A 14818-nucleotide genomic window follows, 5' to 3' on the forward strand; every position below is an offset into this window, starting at 1 on the left:
ATCAAGTGTTTGCTTTGCCTATTCAAGGCTAAAGTAAGACATTCTTTTTGAAGAAGAAACCTGAGGTGGTCAAATATGATTTATAATGATTCCAATTATAGAATTGGGGAACTGAGTGAATGAAGATCTCAGTGTTGACTCATCTCATCAAATGACACTTTAAATAGAGCTGCAGCTCTGAGTTATGTTTGTCTGTTTAAAACATCATGAGAACAATTCATCTTGTCAGCTTCACACTTGGTGTTTAATAAACTTTGAATAAACAGGCTAACAACCCTCTGTAGAATTGGCGGCAAGGACTGATCAACGCACGTGAGAATAATTTACGTTGTTGATCATGGAAACACTGCAAAACGGCTGCAAGCACAGCAACAACAACTGATTCTCTGGTTCGGGCTTCTGTATACTGGTTCGAGCTTCACAGAACTTTTAATAAACAAGTGAACAGTTCTTTGTGCAGCAGCAGGGGGTCCTTACTTCCCATGGCTCAATGACTGTGGGTCACTTTTACAGTTTCAGAAAGAAAGCTGCAACTTGCATTACCACAGGCCAAGTAAACAACCGGTTCCAAAAAGGCAGTTTTTGAACTGGCACTGCAGTACTTATGTCAAATGAACAACTGACACTTAGAAATTCTGTCCATGTGATGATTCAAAGTAACATTTTACATTCACTGACTTTCAATTAGTTTCACAGGTGATTTTGAAATAATTTCTTGACTTACAACATACGTTCTTTTATTGCACATTTTCAAAAGGCAGCAAGGGAATTTAAATTCCTCAGTGGAACAAACCTTAAAGGAGTTACACTGTATTGCTGCCTGTATGCTTTGTTATGGTTGGATAATGTGAGCCTATTGCTTCTCTAGCATACCTCCATCATGCCTGGTCTTGCTTCAACGGTTGCTGCTCTTATCAGATACAAGTGATCTTTCTTCTCTCAGAGTCAATATACTACGCTTGCAATTTTTGACAAGAGAGAGACTTACTTACTTAATACTGTTCATTATTATGAGAAGCAATGACACTGACAATTTCAGCCTTTCCACAGATAGTTCATTGCTTTTGTCACAGTTATCTATGTATTTATTATCTTTGCTTTCAAGTGTGGAAACCCCTCAAATTAAAGTGATCACACTTCCTGTCTGTGTCTGCAAGGAACTTCCAGGGTTATTGATTTCCTCTCCTCACAAATTGCTTCCAGGTAAAGACATTGCACAATAAGGGTCTTATATAAGCCGGTGACAGCCAGGAGGATGTTACAGGGGGAGGGAGGCAGGGCGAGATAGGAAGGAAGGAAGAGAAAGAGAGTGTGTGGGGGGGGGGGGGGGGTACTCAAGGCCACGCAGGCGAGCTGACTGCCAGGCAGACTGTCTAAATCAGTGTGCTCTCTGTGCTTCTCTCAGTCACAATCAGAGCAGAGGAAACCCATAACTGCATTCCTTCGCACCGCTCCGAGAGGTGGTTGATACGAAGGGCAAAGGGCTGCTGGGAGAAATTAAGTGAGACGGTGAGGAGAGAGCTGTTGCTTGTCCAAATGAAAGCCTGAATAATCCTACTCATTCAGTGTGAATCCAATAGCTAAGCATGTGTGGTTACCAACGCCCTGCCAAACATTACACATACCTTGAAGCTACGTTCACAAAAGCAAACAATCGCTATTTTCATTAGTTATTAAACCTGCCTTGATTCATGAATTATAAAACCAAGAGCTCTATGTGGAAACGGTAACAGCTGGCACTACCCTTGTATACATTAGAGGAGCACACTTAGCACCACTGACTGGCAAAACTAACCAACAGGCTGTCCATTTGTTGTCCAAGTGCATCAACAATGGCAGACAACTAAAGTGTCAACGACTTCGATTCATTGTGTAAATCACAATTAAAGCACAAATAGGCAGATTAATTGATAACAGAGCCTGACCAATACTAGAACTGTGATGGTGTGACTGTTTTATTAATATTCCGTCCGTCGTATGTAAGGAACGTCATCAACATGCCTACTCGCGCGTAGTGAGTCCTCTGAAGAATCTCCTGCTGTGTTCTCACATGGGCCAATTCTAACATTAGCTGTCAGGACAAACCCTGGAGAATGTCCACAGAAACTAGGTTTGGACAATTAGACAGATATATTGTTTATTGATGATGACTGAGCCCATCATCAGTTGTTACATTTTTGGGGGGGGGGAATTGTTGGGGAAATTTTTCATTTGATTGTATTGATATAATAGTCTGTCTCCTCAATAATTCATTCTATGGTACGTATGCCCTCACCAACTGACAGTTATTACAATGAATTATATATATTCATTCATTCATCCTGACTCCGCTCGCTCACTTTTCTTTCTCTCTCGGCTGCATGCTGTCACGCATACTCAGCTGACCCGCTAAAATTAAAACGTTGATTTGTTTGATATCAACACTGATTACAACATAATGATCTATGGTTTTCTTAAATGTATACTTATTCAGCCCCTCCTGAATAAGCTTGACCGACACACTGTTTCACAGAACACAATTGTAAACTCACACTGGGTGCAATGAGAATTGCACCCAGAAGTGAGAATGAAGTAATGGGAACTCTACCATTATTGCATTTACTGATACTGGTATGCTCCCCTGCGAAACCTCGGTTGTTGGGCTGACGGTGGCTTATTGTTACGATATGAAAGTTTTTGCAAATCGCTCAACCCTAACAACTGAATTGGACATTTGTGTTTTCACATACGGATAATCTCAGTGCAAGGCTGAAAACACCTATGGAGGCATCGTCACTGCACAACATCAAACCTATTTTAGTATTTCTGTAGGAGGCCAACTGCAGTTTCTTCTGACTCATCGGCAAACATATCTACATTAAGACAATATCTGACAATTTATCAATCTATTCTTATTGATTATCGTTGATAATTGTTAGTTGCAGCCCGAGCATGTTTGCCACTTGAACTCAAGAAGTGGTGAAGCTGAATGAGACTAAGTTGTGCCTCATGTGCTCTTTCAATCACCATCCAGGGAAAAGTCAAGAGCATCTTTGTTCAAATGAGAATTAAAAAAAAGTTACAAAAAATATTTGAAAGGTTGGCAATGCTAATTACACCAGAGCTCCTGCAGCACTGATTCACATTTGGAGAGCGCTAGAAAAAGATTTGTACAGGCCAGTAACTTATGATCTCCCATTTATTAACTTGTCCGTTTTATGAAGACTTCTGGTCTGTAAACATGAAGTGCAATAATAGACATCTATTAAAGAGTTTATTTTTTGATTAATGAACATTTGATCACCAGATAACCAGGCTACTTTAACAGACCTTCATCCGTGAGGTGGGAAATCAACATATACCACATTCTAGTAAATATTGATTGAGGCCAGTGAAGTTAATGTTCAATCGGCCATCATAGCACAAGTCAGCCCTTTGTTTCTGTGGAAATACTACAGTGAAGTTGGCAAATACAACATAACACTGGGGTGTCATGTTGCCACACAAAGTTGTCAATGTCCCTACTTCAAATCATTCAAGCTATCTCTCTGTCTCTGTATCCTCATTTTTCCTCTATAATACTATTACCCACTAACCAGCTAAAGGCACAGAGGTGGGGACCATGCCAGGCTCCACAGAGCCAGTTTGTGGATTTTACTTTATCAACCTGTAGCAGGCTGCATGTAAGTCTACACTGAGCTGACGGGAAAGCAAACAGAATGTGAGGGGCTCTCACACACAGCCTGGACGTGTTCAAACACAGCTGAGGTAGCTTCAGCACTGAGCTACCTGAGGAGACACATACCAAACACCAGCATAACACGTTACAAACTTGTATGAACCTAGTGTCCTCTAAATGGACTCTGGTGAAGAAGCCTGACTCTGATGCAAATGCAGCGGTTGTCATTTTAATGAGATCTAATCAGTCTTCCTCCAGGGTTACTATTTTAAAAACACCTCACCTTGTAGACAAATAATCCTCTGCACTGCTTTGTTGGTGCAAATTTAATATTGGCAGTCTCACTCGCCTCCTAGATTGTAACTCTGGTATTCAAGACCGAGTTCAAGCAGCAGTTAGACAAGAGTTCATACACAACAGCTATATTTCCAGCAGCTTCTCTTCTCTCTGTCTGCAGTTTTACACCTCTGAGGGCCGAGCGCATCTGTGAAAACCTGTTTTGCAACATAGCGGGTTTCTTGAACAAGTCCTACGACATACAAACCACACAACCCACAGACAGCAAACTATGTGAGACACAGTAAGCAAGATGTCACAAGATACAGTAACAGAAGGTTTGCATTGCTATTTCAGGCCTGAGATCAGAGTGGTTCCTCTGCATGACCACAACCTGTATGACAGCAAGCCTCCTCCACGCACGGCCGACTCTCATGTTGGGTTATCAACGACACAGTTCCCAGGTTTGACAGTGACAGGGGCCTGAATATGTGATGCTTCCATTCCATCGCTTGGACAATCAGATAAACCTTGGGTCACAGGTCAGAATCAGACACGTGGTTCATTCTGGTCCAGTGATAAGTGAGGTCAAGCAAGGCATGTTTGGGTTTGGGTGTGGGAAACTTGCAGTGAAACGTCAGAGTCATGGAAAGAATGTCAGTCACGACACAGTGAGCTAAATAAAACTATCTGTTCCTTGCATGGGCCAACACAAAAGGGGGGAAGTGGATCCAAGCCATCAGAAGAAGTTTAAGTCGGGAGTTTTCCTGTCCTGTGGAGTTATTTAAGTAAAAACCCACAGGCAGCAGGGAAATGGAGTGTTCCGCTCCAGGCTCCTCCAGGACCCTGAGTGTTTCTGCAGAGGCCGTGTTGACATCAGCTCTGTGGTGGCTCGTGTTCACATTAGCAAGAAATGCAGCCAGATCCAGGGATGGAGGCGGCGTTTTCCACTTAACCAGGCGGCTAGCTTGCTAGGCTACACGGCTAGCCAGCTAACTTCAGACACCTTGCTGTCAGAAAGCGCAGAGCACGGTCCAAGACGCGGACGCTGGGCTCTACCGCTTCACTCGGGCTCGCCTGGTTTAAATGCGTTGAGCAGGGAACGCGGGGAGGGGGAGGCAGGCGGCGAACAGAAACAACACAAGCGCCACATCATGGAAAACTTACCCATTCCTGCCCTTCACACCGCCTCGCTATCAGACGCTGGGAATCGCGCGTCCAGCCGCTCCGCTGCTAGCTAGCGACTAGCCAGGTAGCTGGGTCCAAACACCCGCAAGGTGAGTTCGTATCGAGTCGCCGGAGATAAAGACGTCAAATGAGCCGTGGATCCATTCGCCCTTATCCCAGCAGCAGCAGCAGCAGCTCCGCCCGCCTCCTGACTTCTCTCGGCGGTGCTTCAAGATTACTGTGCAGGAAGTTGAGCAGGAGTCTCCACCTTTCTTGGACCGGGCTCCTCCGCCGTCTGCCGCCTGCTGCCGCCTCAGAAACACCGGAGAGACGCAGGAAACTTCGCGATGCTTCAGGCAGGACAGTCCCGCGAGAGGAATGTTGATCCCCCTGTTTGATTATTGGCCCAGTCAGCAGGTACAGTAACTGTGTGTGTGTGAGAGTCAGTGTGAGTGTGTGAGCCACACACACACACACACACACACACACACACACACACACACACACACACACACACACACACACACGCACACACACACAACTGCTCCCAACTTTAGTGACACTTATTGATTATTTTTGATTATTAACACATTTTCGTTATTATTTGTGCACAGTAAGGCACATTGTTATTTTCAAATACAAGGAGATAGCCAAAATCAATGAATCCACCAATCAAATTTTATTTGTATACTCCACATTCACAAAGCACAGTTCGTCCCATAGGGCTTATCAAGGTATTACATCCTCTGTCTTCCACCCTCATAAAGAGTAAGGAAAACTACCAAAATAAGATCTGTTAACAGGGGAACGAAACCTCAGAGAGAGCCACATGTGAGAGATCTCCCAGGACTGACAGAAGTGCAATATAACAGTATTTATAACCTTGATTAGAAGAAACAATTTGTAACATAATGTAAAAGGGTGTCAATGTTTAAAGTATGTATACATAAGCAAATGTTTAGATGATTGGAGCAGCCTTGACAAATTAATTGAGGACTTATATCAGTAATTGTAGAGTAAGTGAGTAGGCGTAAACACAAAGGAAAATTCATAAAATGAAATTCTAAATCAATCAATAAAAATAAGCATTAATTACTATAATTGTTTAACTATAATTATGCATTTTGAGGTGTGATCGATTTTAAAATACAACTGAGAGCCAACCACAACTTGTAGGTGACTGTATGTAAAACGGACCTAGATGTTTCACCTACCTGACTGATAGTGTGGTTGTTTACATGTTGTAGATGGTGAGAGTGGATTTTTCAGGCTGCTTTGATGGTTCACTAAAAGAATACTGTTCCAAAGCCCAGGAAACAAAGAGGCCCTTCAACTAGCTGATACACCAAGCTAAGATATGACACTATAGGATATGATACACTCAGTACGCTACGATATGATATGATAGGACACACTATGATACGTTATGATACGCTACAATACAATATGATATGATACACTACGCTACGATACAGTATGATATGATACACTACCCTCCGATGCGATACGATGCCATACAATATGATACACTACAAAACAATATAATACAACACAACACAACACAATACAATACTATACTATAGGATCTGATACAATACAATAATTATATGATACGATATAATAAAATCAATACACTATGAATACGTTAACATACAAATCAAAATGTTGGGAGACAACGATAGAATGGGATATGATGGAATATGAAACCACATGATACAATATGTTATGATACAGTACGATACCATACAGCATGATATGCTACTTTATGATACGGTCTATTTATTTTAGCTGGCTTAGATATGCAACTGAAAAAATATATATTAAAACAGGAAACTATAAAGAAAGGCATAAACTGTACTCAATTACCATAATCGGGAAAAATAGAACATCAGTGGGACTTTCTGTAGACCAATGAGCAAACAATGTCGGCTGAAGCTACAGCCCATGGTGCAGCTTCTTACACGTTTCACAATACACATCTTACATGATATCAAGAGCTAACATCAAGGAAAAAGAACCATACATAATTACCATCTCTTTTGTCCTCAGTATTTCTGCTTGACGCAATGAGTTTTGAAAATAAGAACAATAGGTTCAAGATGCCGTGAGAAATAGCTCCACCACACCCCAAACAACGTGAGCGCCAGGAAGGAAATGAAGTGAAACCTGCTGAACATATACACACATATCTGACTAATAATGATTTAAACAAAAAATAACAAAAACTATCCCACATTTTAAATTTAAACAAATACAATTAACTAATCAACAATATATGTCATAAAGTTATAATGACATCCCTATTAACTCCTTATTAATACTGAAACAAGTTGATATTAAAACATCTCATCGTGTTTATCTAACTCACTAGTTTCTGGCTTCAGGTGAGAGAACTTTTAAGTTTTTAAATCCTAAAAACAAAAACTGTACTCCAATCCTTTATACAGGGCAACGAGTCTGTCTGCAGTGGGCACGGTGCCCACTCTGGATTGCACCGCAGAATGAATTGTCAAAAAAGAGGAAGTAATCGAGGCCAAATTCATCTTGACAAGCGTCATTTAAGCAACAATGTCAACAGAGAAACGTGAACACAAATTCTATGCAAATCTGTTGGACCGCATATGAACACACATTAACACAAACATACAGAGAGAGAGGGAGAGAGAGCTTGGCTCATTGTTTGATTGTATGAATGACAGAGTGCGAAACAGGCCATCCAAGTGCATTATGGAAACCTACAGCTGTGGCCATTTGCTCTGGGAAACATCTGGGAAATTCTCTTTTGACGGCACATTTTTTGTCAACATTCACGCTCTTATTCTTCAGGTTCTGACGTGAATAAAAATCCACAAAGTTCAATGTGGATAATTTATTTCTAAATATTGAAGATAACAGAAACACGTTTAGCCGCTGAATCTACAATTAGACACTGTGGAAAGGGTTATGGTCTTTTTTTCATGCGTCCACATTTTCAGAATACATTTTCTAATTATGTATCGGACATTTCCTGAAAAGAGCTCTGAAATTAACCCACGTTATAATAGGTGGGAGGACAGCAGTCAGCTGAACATGATGAAATGTGTAAAACCTGTCTAAATGCAGGAAAAACATGAAATTCTACATTCTAGAAGAAATCAGAAGGAGTTTGCAATCATTTTTATTCATACTTTCCACGATTGCAAGAAGACTGTGTAGTTTGAAGCTACTGCAATTGGAAATAGGAAACACAAACATGTTTTTTAAAGAGCCCTCTAATACCAACACATACTTTTTTAAATAAATTATCCTTTTATTAGTGTAAACTTATTTCATGGAGAGCATCCTATTATTCCCAATTTATATACTTATTCATTTGTTAGTGTACATTTTATTCTTGGATGATTCCTTATCCTGTTTAGTTTTTCTGAGAAGTTTCACCAAAAGATGTGTGAAGTAGCCTGCAACGAATACATTTCAAATTGAATAAATCTAATTGACTGCATATTGTTCACCATATTTAGAGAGATATTAATGCAAATAATCCATTGATATTGACAAATATCTGTCTTACATATAAGCGTCGCCGTTTATTTTCTTTATATCTGGATCCACCTACTTAGTTTTTTTCTTCATGTGTCTATCCAAGGCTCATCAGCAACGGTCTCTGTGTAGAAGAGCCACAGTCAAAGAGCCCTTGAGAAGAGACACTTGCAGTGTGGGGAGCAGCTGTTAGAAGTGTCACAGGGTTAGAAGATTTCCTCTTAACTGTCTTGTGAATGTCTGAGCAAGCAAAGACAAATGAGCTGAAGATAGAAGATGGTGCAGCCTGTAACCTTTTACAGACAAACATATGCGATTGGATGTTACTGGAAACAAATGCTCTCTTACATGTATGTAGTTTTATCAGCTGTATGTTTAAGCTTCAGTCACTTGTGTACAAAACCCACCACTTGTTGCTCAGAGTTGTGTACTCCAGAGCCACCTAGTGGGTAAAATCTGAAACTGCAGTCCTTTTTCTTTTCTGGATTTTGACACTGCTCGTATAATTCAGAGCTTAACAAATGAAACACTTCTACAGGCAACACTGACAGGTTGACCTTAACTATTATTTAAAACCTCCACTCTATGTTATAATTGTGGGAATGAATGAAAAACAAAACATAAGTATGTTAGATCCGTCATTTCAACAATGCTATTAAAAGAATCAATCGATGTCAGGAGGCATAAAAAATGTGATAAAACACAACTTTCAGCATTAATAATGTGTATACAAACATTTCATGAACAGCTTATAAGACAGGAAAATGTAGTGGTCTTATAACAGGTCCTGTGGGTCCTATTAAATGGAGGTAGGTACGTAACCAGATAATGAGTCAAGCTGTATACATTTAATCAAATAAAGCATGTCCTTATTCTATGAAGCCTGTTCTAGCACAGAGAGCAGACCGAGCACTTACATGCTTTATACTTATACGCATAATCATACAAATAATACAATAAAAGTATAAAAATGTCTCTGTGTGTGTTAGCGCGCATGTGTTATGTGTTTATGAGCAGCAAAAACTAGCAACTAGTGATTTTCATATTTGTGGAGTGAAGTTTGATGTACTTGCAGTAACCATGTTTTTCCAACAGAGGTCAGGCTAACCATAGTATACGATTAGCAATGTGACCTAAATTAGTTTTCTTTCTCAATTGTAATGCTAATAATAATAACAGTGATAATTCTGATACCAATAATAAATAACAACAACAATAATATGAACGTAATGCATCATAATAAAGCCATGTTATTGTTGTTTTCGCTCACTGCTCTGTGTGTCCTGCACCAGATGGGTTAAAAGCAGAGGTTCAATTTCCCTACCTGCATGAGTGTGCCTGTGCATGTGTTTGGGACAAATAAATGCATCTTAATCTTAATCTTAATCTTTTTGAATTATTATTATTACTAGTAGTAGAAATAACAAAATATAACCTTATGGAGTCACATTTTGCATGAGCAGCTAGCTTCTCCTTTTTACCTCTTTCCATTTGTTGCTCTGCTGGTTGTTTGTCAGCAGGATCACACATAACTACAATACAGACCTCGGTGAATGGATGGGAAGTTGGCCAAGATAGAGCCTATTAAATAAACATAAACCTTACGAGGGCCTTTTTTACATTTTCACTACTTTTAAGTGAATAATTCATGGGAAACAAATCAGTTATATTTGGAGGGCCTTACAGGTGCAAGTCCAAATTATTACTATATTCAGTGAACTTAAATGTGGTTTAACAAGGGAACTGGCTGGCCTTGGTGGAGGTATGAGCTCTAGTGAGTGCTATAGTTTAATAAAATCTATTATTCAGTTTCTAGGTCATGCTGTTGTGCACACTGGCTCACAATGGCCATGACTTAGTTGGAATTGACTAGAAGAGAGACATTGTTATGGTAAATGCTGCTTGTTATTCGTCCATTCACACATTTTAATACACAATTCCTAACTTCTAACGTGCACAAACTTGAAAAGGTCGCCCTATGCATTAGGAAGCACAAGCGGTTCTCGGGGCAGTCCTGTGACATAACTGTTTACAAGAGTACATTCCCATGGTTCATATTTCAAACATTTAGCTACCTCCTCAAATCTGGCCTTTTCCCAGGGCCCTGCTTGAAAATGACATGCCAAAAATGAACAAAGTATATCTCTATATATCTCTATAACAATATGATCTCTTTGATTCATCTTGGTATTTATAAAAAGAAAACGTGTCTAAAATAAAACAAATATTGCAACCTGGTTTATTGAACACAATAGTTCAGCTGACAGAATTCTGGAAACCATCCCTGGTGGATGTGAAGTGTCTTCTCTCCTTTGTTGGACATTTGGTTTGGAGAATGGTCTGCTACCAGGAGACTCCACGTGACAGCTGCTGCTGAAGCCTCAAAACAACAAGCATCACTCTGACCATCTGATGAATTGTGGGTTTTTCTGAGGAGGGGGTCCTTGAAACAACTTGGTTCACACAAACCTCTATAGGGAACCTTCTTTATAGACGTCCCTGAAAGGCGACTGCATATGTAACAACAGCAGAAGTGGACAAGATACACAAATGAAAGTGGGAGATGGATATCTTAAATAAATGTAGATAATTAAATAGTTTTTAAATGGCGACACCCAACGAAAGGACACTTTATGTTGTCCGGCTGACCGTCCATCTCAATCTTGTGAACACAATATCTCCAGAAAACTTCAGGGAAATTTCCTACTATTCTGCACAAATCTTCAATTAAACTCATGGATGAACTGAATAGATTTTGGTGGTCAAAGGTCAAAGTTCAAGGTTGCTGTGACATTACAAAACACATTTTTGCCTCGCGTATGCAACATCTCAGCACCGCCATGAGAATTGTCTTCAAACTCAGCACAAACGTTCAGTTGGATCAAAAGACGAACTGATTATATGTTGGGGGTGAAAGAACAGCGATCAAGGTCACAGTGACCTTGAAACTTCTGAAGACTCTTAAACACGATAAGTCAAGTTATCACAAGTTATGATTTTTTTGATTTCAGTGGTCAAAGGTCATAGTGACCTCATATTGTTGTGAATGCATTATGTCAGGTACACATGGAGGGTCTCAAACTGCACTGGTTAGCAGAAGCATATAACCACAGGGCAGTACTTCTGGAGATAAAGAGTAAATGAGATAAGAAGTTACTTTACCTTGTATCGCTCTTTCCTTATCTCTATTATCTAACCTCTTTTTACCAGTGTCTTAATGAAAACTATGAAAATAATAGACCCCTGACATATCCTTTAAAAGCAACATCAACAGCAGTGAGTCAAATATCTGCCCAGTTGCATGTTTGTGTGAAGGCTGTGCTGCTGTTTCTGGTATGTTTACGCTGGCTTAGAGGATTTGAGCTTTGTGTTTGTGTGTTTGCGTCTGATTAAAGAGTGAGTCGTAAAAACACACCAGCAGTGAGCGTCGACACACTCATGCATGGAAGCATACACTCTTCCTTTGCTCACTTTTTCATGTTTTCGCACACACACACAATCTTTCAAACACACACACACTAATCCCCTTTCCCTGTTTTTACACAAGTTCTATATAAAGCGACTCCAGCGAGTGTAACTACAGGATTTGTGAGTGTGTGTGTGTGTGTGGACCTAGAGCTACTCAGGCTGCTTTGCCAACTGAACGTCAGCTCTGCAGCATCAGCATGCTGCACTGTCGGTCAGGACATGTGCAGAGTATCTTTAGCATCCTGCGCTCTGGTGTCGCACTTTCTCCACCTTCCTTAGTCACTCCTCTCTACATCGGGGCCTAATATAGGAGAATCAACCTCATTCTTAACTTTCATGGATTTACACTTATTCACCCGACTAACCCACTTATACTCCCCCCACCCCCCCACTAGCAAAAGCAAAGCAGCACGTTTCATCCCCTTATCTCTTCCCCCTCTCCCTCCCTTTTCTCTTAATCTGTGTCCACTGTTTCCCGCGCCACGTGCAGGGCAGATGGTGCACTGCTCCTTCATCTGCTGCTGCTATTTGCAGCAACGTCTGAGGCTGCAATGGGGCCAGCATGTTCGTACCCAGACTGTTTACCAACGCCTCGCCTGATGGGCCACATCTCCCCTCGTGTTGTGTCTGGGTATCTCGACACCTGGTCGGTAACCAGATAGATGACAGCTTGACTGCTCGGAACAGATGACCGAGTTTCTGGCTCCAGCCTTCATGTTTGCTCCACTGACACATATGGGACAATGACTCACACATTTGGTAACTGATTGAAAGACCAGACCAGCAGAAACCTGAGCAAACTGCAGGTGGCTCAAGTTATTGTGTCATGGATCATCACTTATAACTGTAAACACCACAGATGCTGCTTGTTTTTATCTTTTCTTTTCTACCAAGTCATCATGTCTGCACATCAGAATACATGTATATCCATATAACTGCTCCAAAAATACTTCTGCAGGCTGCATGGCTTAACCCCTTGGTAAAATAATGCTACTTTGATGAATAAAGAGTTCAACATTTTATTAAACAAGATGAAAGTGTTTCATGCGTTCCACTTTAAAGAACATATCTAAGGAGGGAATTGTTTCAAATTTGGTAAGAAGGATCAGTTGGACTCAAAGATGAATTGATATGATTGTTGTGGTCAAAGGTAAAAGACCTTCAAAGAAGGTCACTGTGACTGGACACAACACTATTTTGCCCTTACCTCAAAAATCCTAAAACCTATGAGGTAGTTATTTTCGTTGTTCAATTGCTGTTTGGTTACTCACTAACACAAAAACCTGGTTAGAATTTGGAAAAATTCATATTTGCTGAAATAGTAAAAAAAAGACATAAGAATATAAAAAGAGACTGGCGTTTAATTTCTGTGTACCTATTATTTTTCCGAGCTTTGGTCAGCAAAAAAATTAAATAATGGATGCAGATTTAAGACAATAGACAACTGTACAATGTATCCCATTGCAATCTGTTGCATCTGTCGACAGGAAATCAGATCAAACTGTAAGAAGTAAGTATAATTCCCTTTTACCTTTTTAAATGGATAGACTTACTAAAGACAGTGAACTAGAAGAGCATTCGAGGAGCCAATGGGATGTTATCTGACATCTGCTAGTGGTTGGATACTTCATCAAAACCCAAACTGTGGAAGACCTTCAAACGTAGACCATCTTTTGCTATGTTTTAAAAATAAACAGTTGCTATTTCTCCATTTAATGCTAAACAAACTAAACTGGCTGACTAAATTTCATGTTGAAAACACATGTACTCAATGAGAAGAGTGTTCATATTCTCATCTAGAAAGAGGAATAAGTACATTGCCCAAAAAGTCTTAAACTTTTGGTTTATGGAAGAGTGCCATCAAAAGGGAACTGATTTTGGTTGTTAGTCAAACGCAAGACAAAACATTTCAATCTCCGCTGTTAAATTCAGAACGGCTTGAGAAACCAACAATCCCCTCCAACCTCTTTGCACCACCTTAACATCTTCAAGCTTGTTGTGCTTTTTCTGCTTAACCAGAAACTACAAACATCTTTCTCACAGCTGCATCATGCTGCTTTATGCTGCTTCATAACAGTTGTCAGGCATATATTCGATTCGTAGAGCTCACTAGTCTGTTTATTGATCTTTAGATTTAGTGTTTTGGTTAATTCGTCCTCTCATCAACCCCGTTTTCTGCCCAGCACATCACGTGATAGACGGACTAAATTAAGAACTATAGTGGTGAAGATAGTGAAGCATTGAGAGATCAAAATTACAGACATTTCATTCAGCACTGATTCAATGGGTTCCCATTCATTGTGTTCTTTACTGCTTGTTATGCTGCCCTCAAGTGGCCAAATATGTAATCTATTGCAATTTTACAGCATCAGTAAAAGTGACATCATAGCATTTCTGCCCCCTTTTAGTTGGACTTTAGAAATTCAGGTTATAATGACTAGTGGTTAAAAATTGACCAGTTTTCCAGTTGAAGTGAAATCCAAAATCCTGTTGTCTTGTTCACTTTCGAAAATTGAAATGACAACAGTAGCATTTTACATTACAGTAGGCCAAAGGGCAGTTCATTGCATCTGTTTTGTTCATAAAAAAATCCTCCCAGGGATCAAAGTGAACTCCTTTCCACAGCGGAGGCAAATAAGGTTGGCAGGCTGTTTGTGAAGCTATAACTTCTTAGAGCAAGGGGTCAAAAAGCCTGATTCAGAGAGTATGTTGAGCTCCATTACTGAGAAC

The 14818-nt window shown here is 40.2% G+C and overlaps 1 protein-coding gene across 8 annotated transcripts in view; it reads right to left on the bottom strand.

Moving 5' to 3' along the window:
* cd2ap (CD2-associated protein) overlaps nt 1-5447 on the bottom strand; it is a 68804-nt gene extending 63357 nt beyond the window's left edge. For 3 of the 8 annotated variants that reach the window (XM_053444619.1, XM_053444618.1, XM_053444613.1), the window contains exon 1: nt 5102-5445. In XM_053444619.1, coding sequence (XP_053300594.1) covers nt 5102-5105 — 4 coding nt within the window. In that variant the 5' untranslated portion in view covers nt 5106-5445. Of the gene's footprint in view, nt 1-3941; nt 4097-5101 lie in introns of those variants that run through there. The other 5 variants (XM_053444617.1, XM_053444614.1, XM_053444615.1 and 2 more) reach the window with 4 other exon arrangements.
* Between the last annotated feature and the right edge of the window lie 9371 nt (nt 5448-14818).

Source organism: Pleuronectes platessa, chromosome 17, assembly GCF_947347685.1.
Source record: "Pleuronectes platessa chromosome 17, fPlePla1.1, whole genome shotgun sequence".
In the NCBI taxonomy this organism is placed as follows: domain Eukaryota; kingdom Metazoa; phylum Chordata; class Actinopteri; order Pleuronectiformes; family Pleuronectidae; genus Pleuronectes; species Pleuronectes platessa.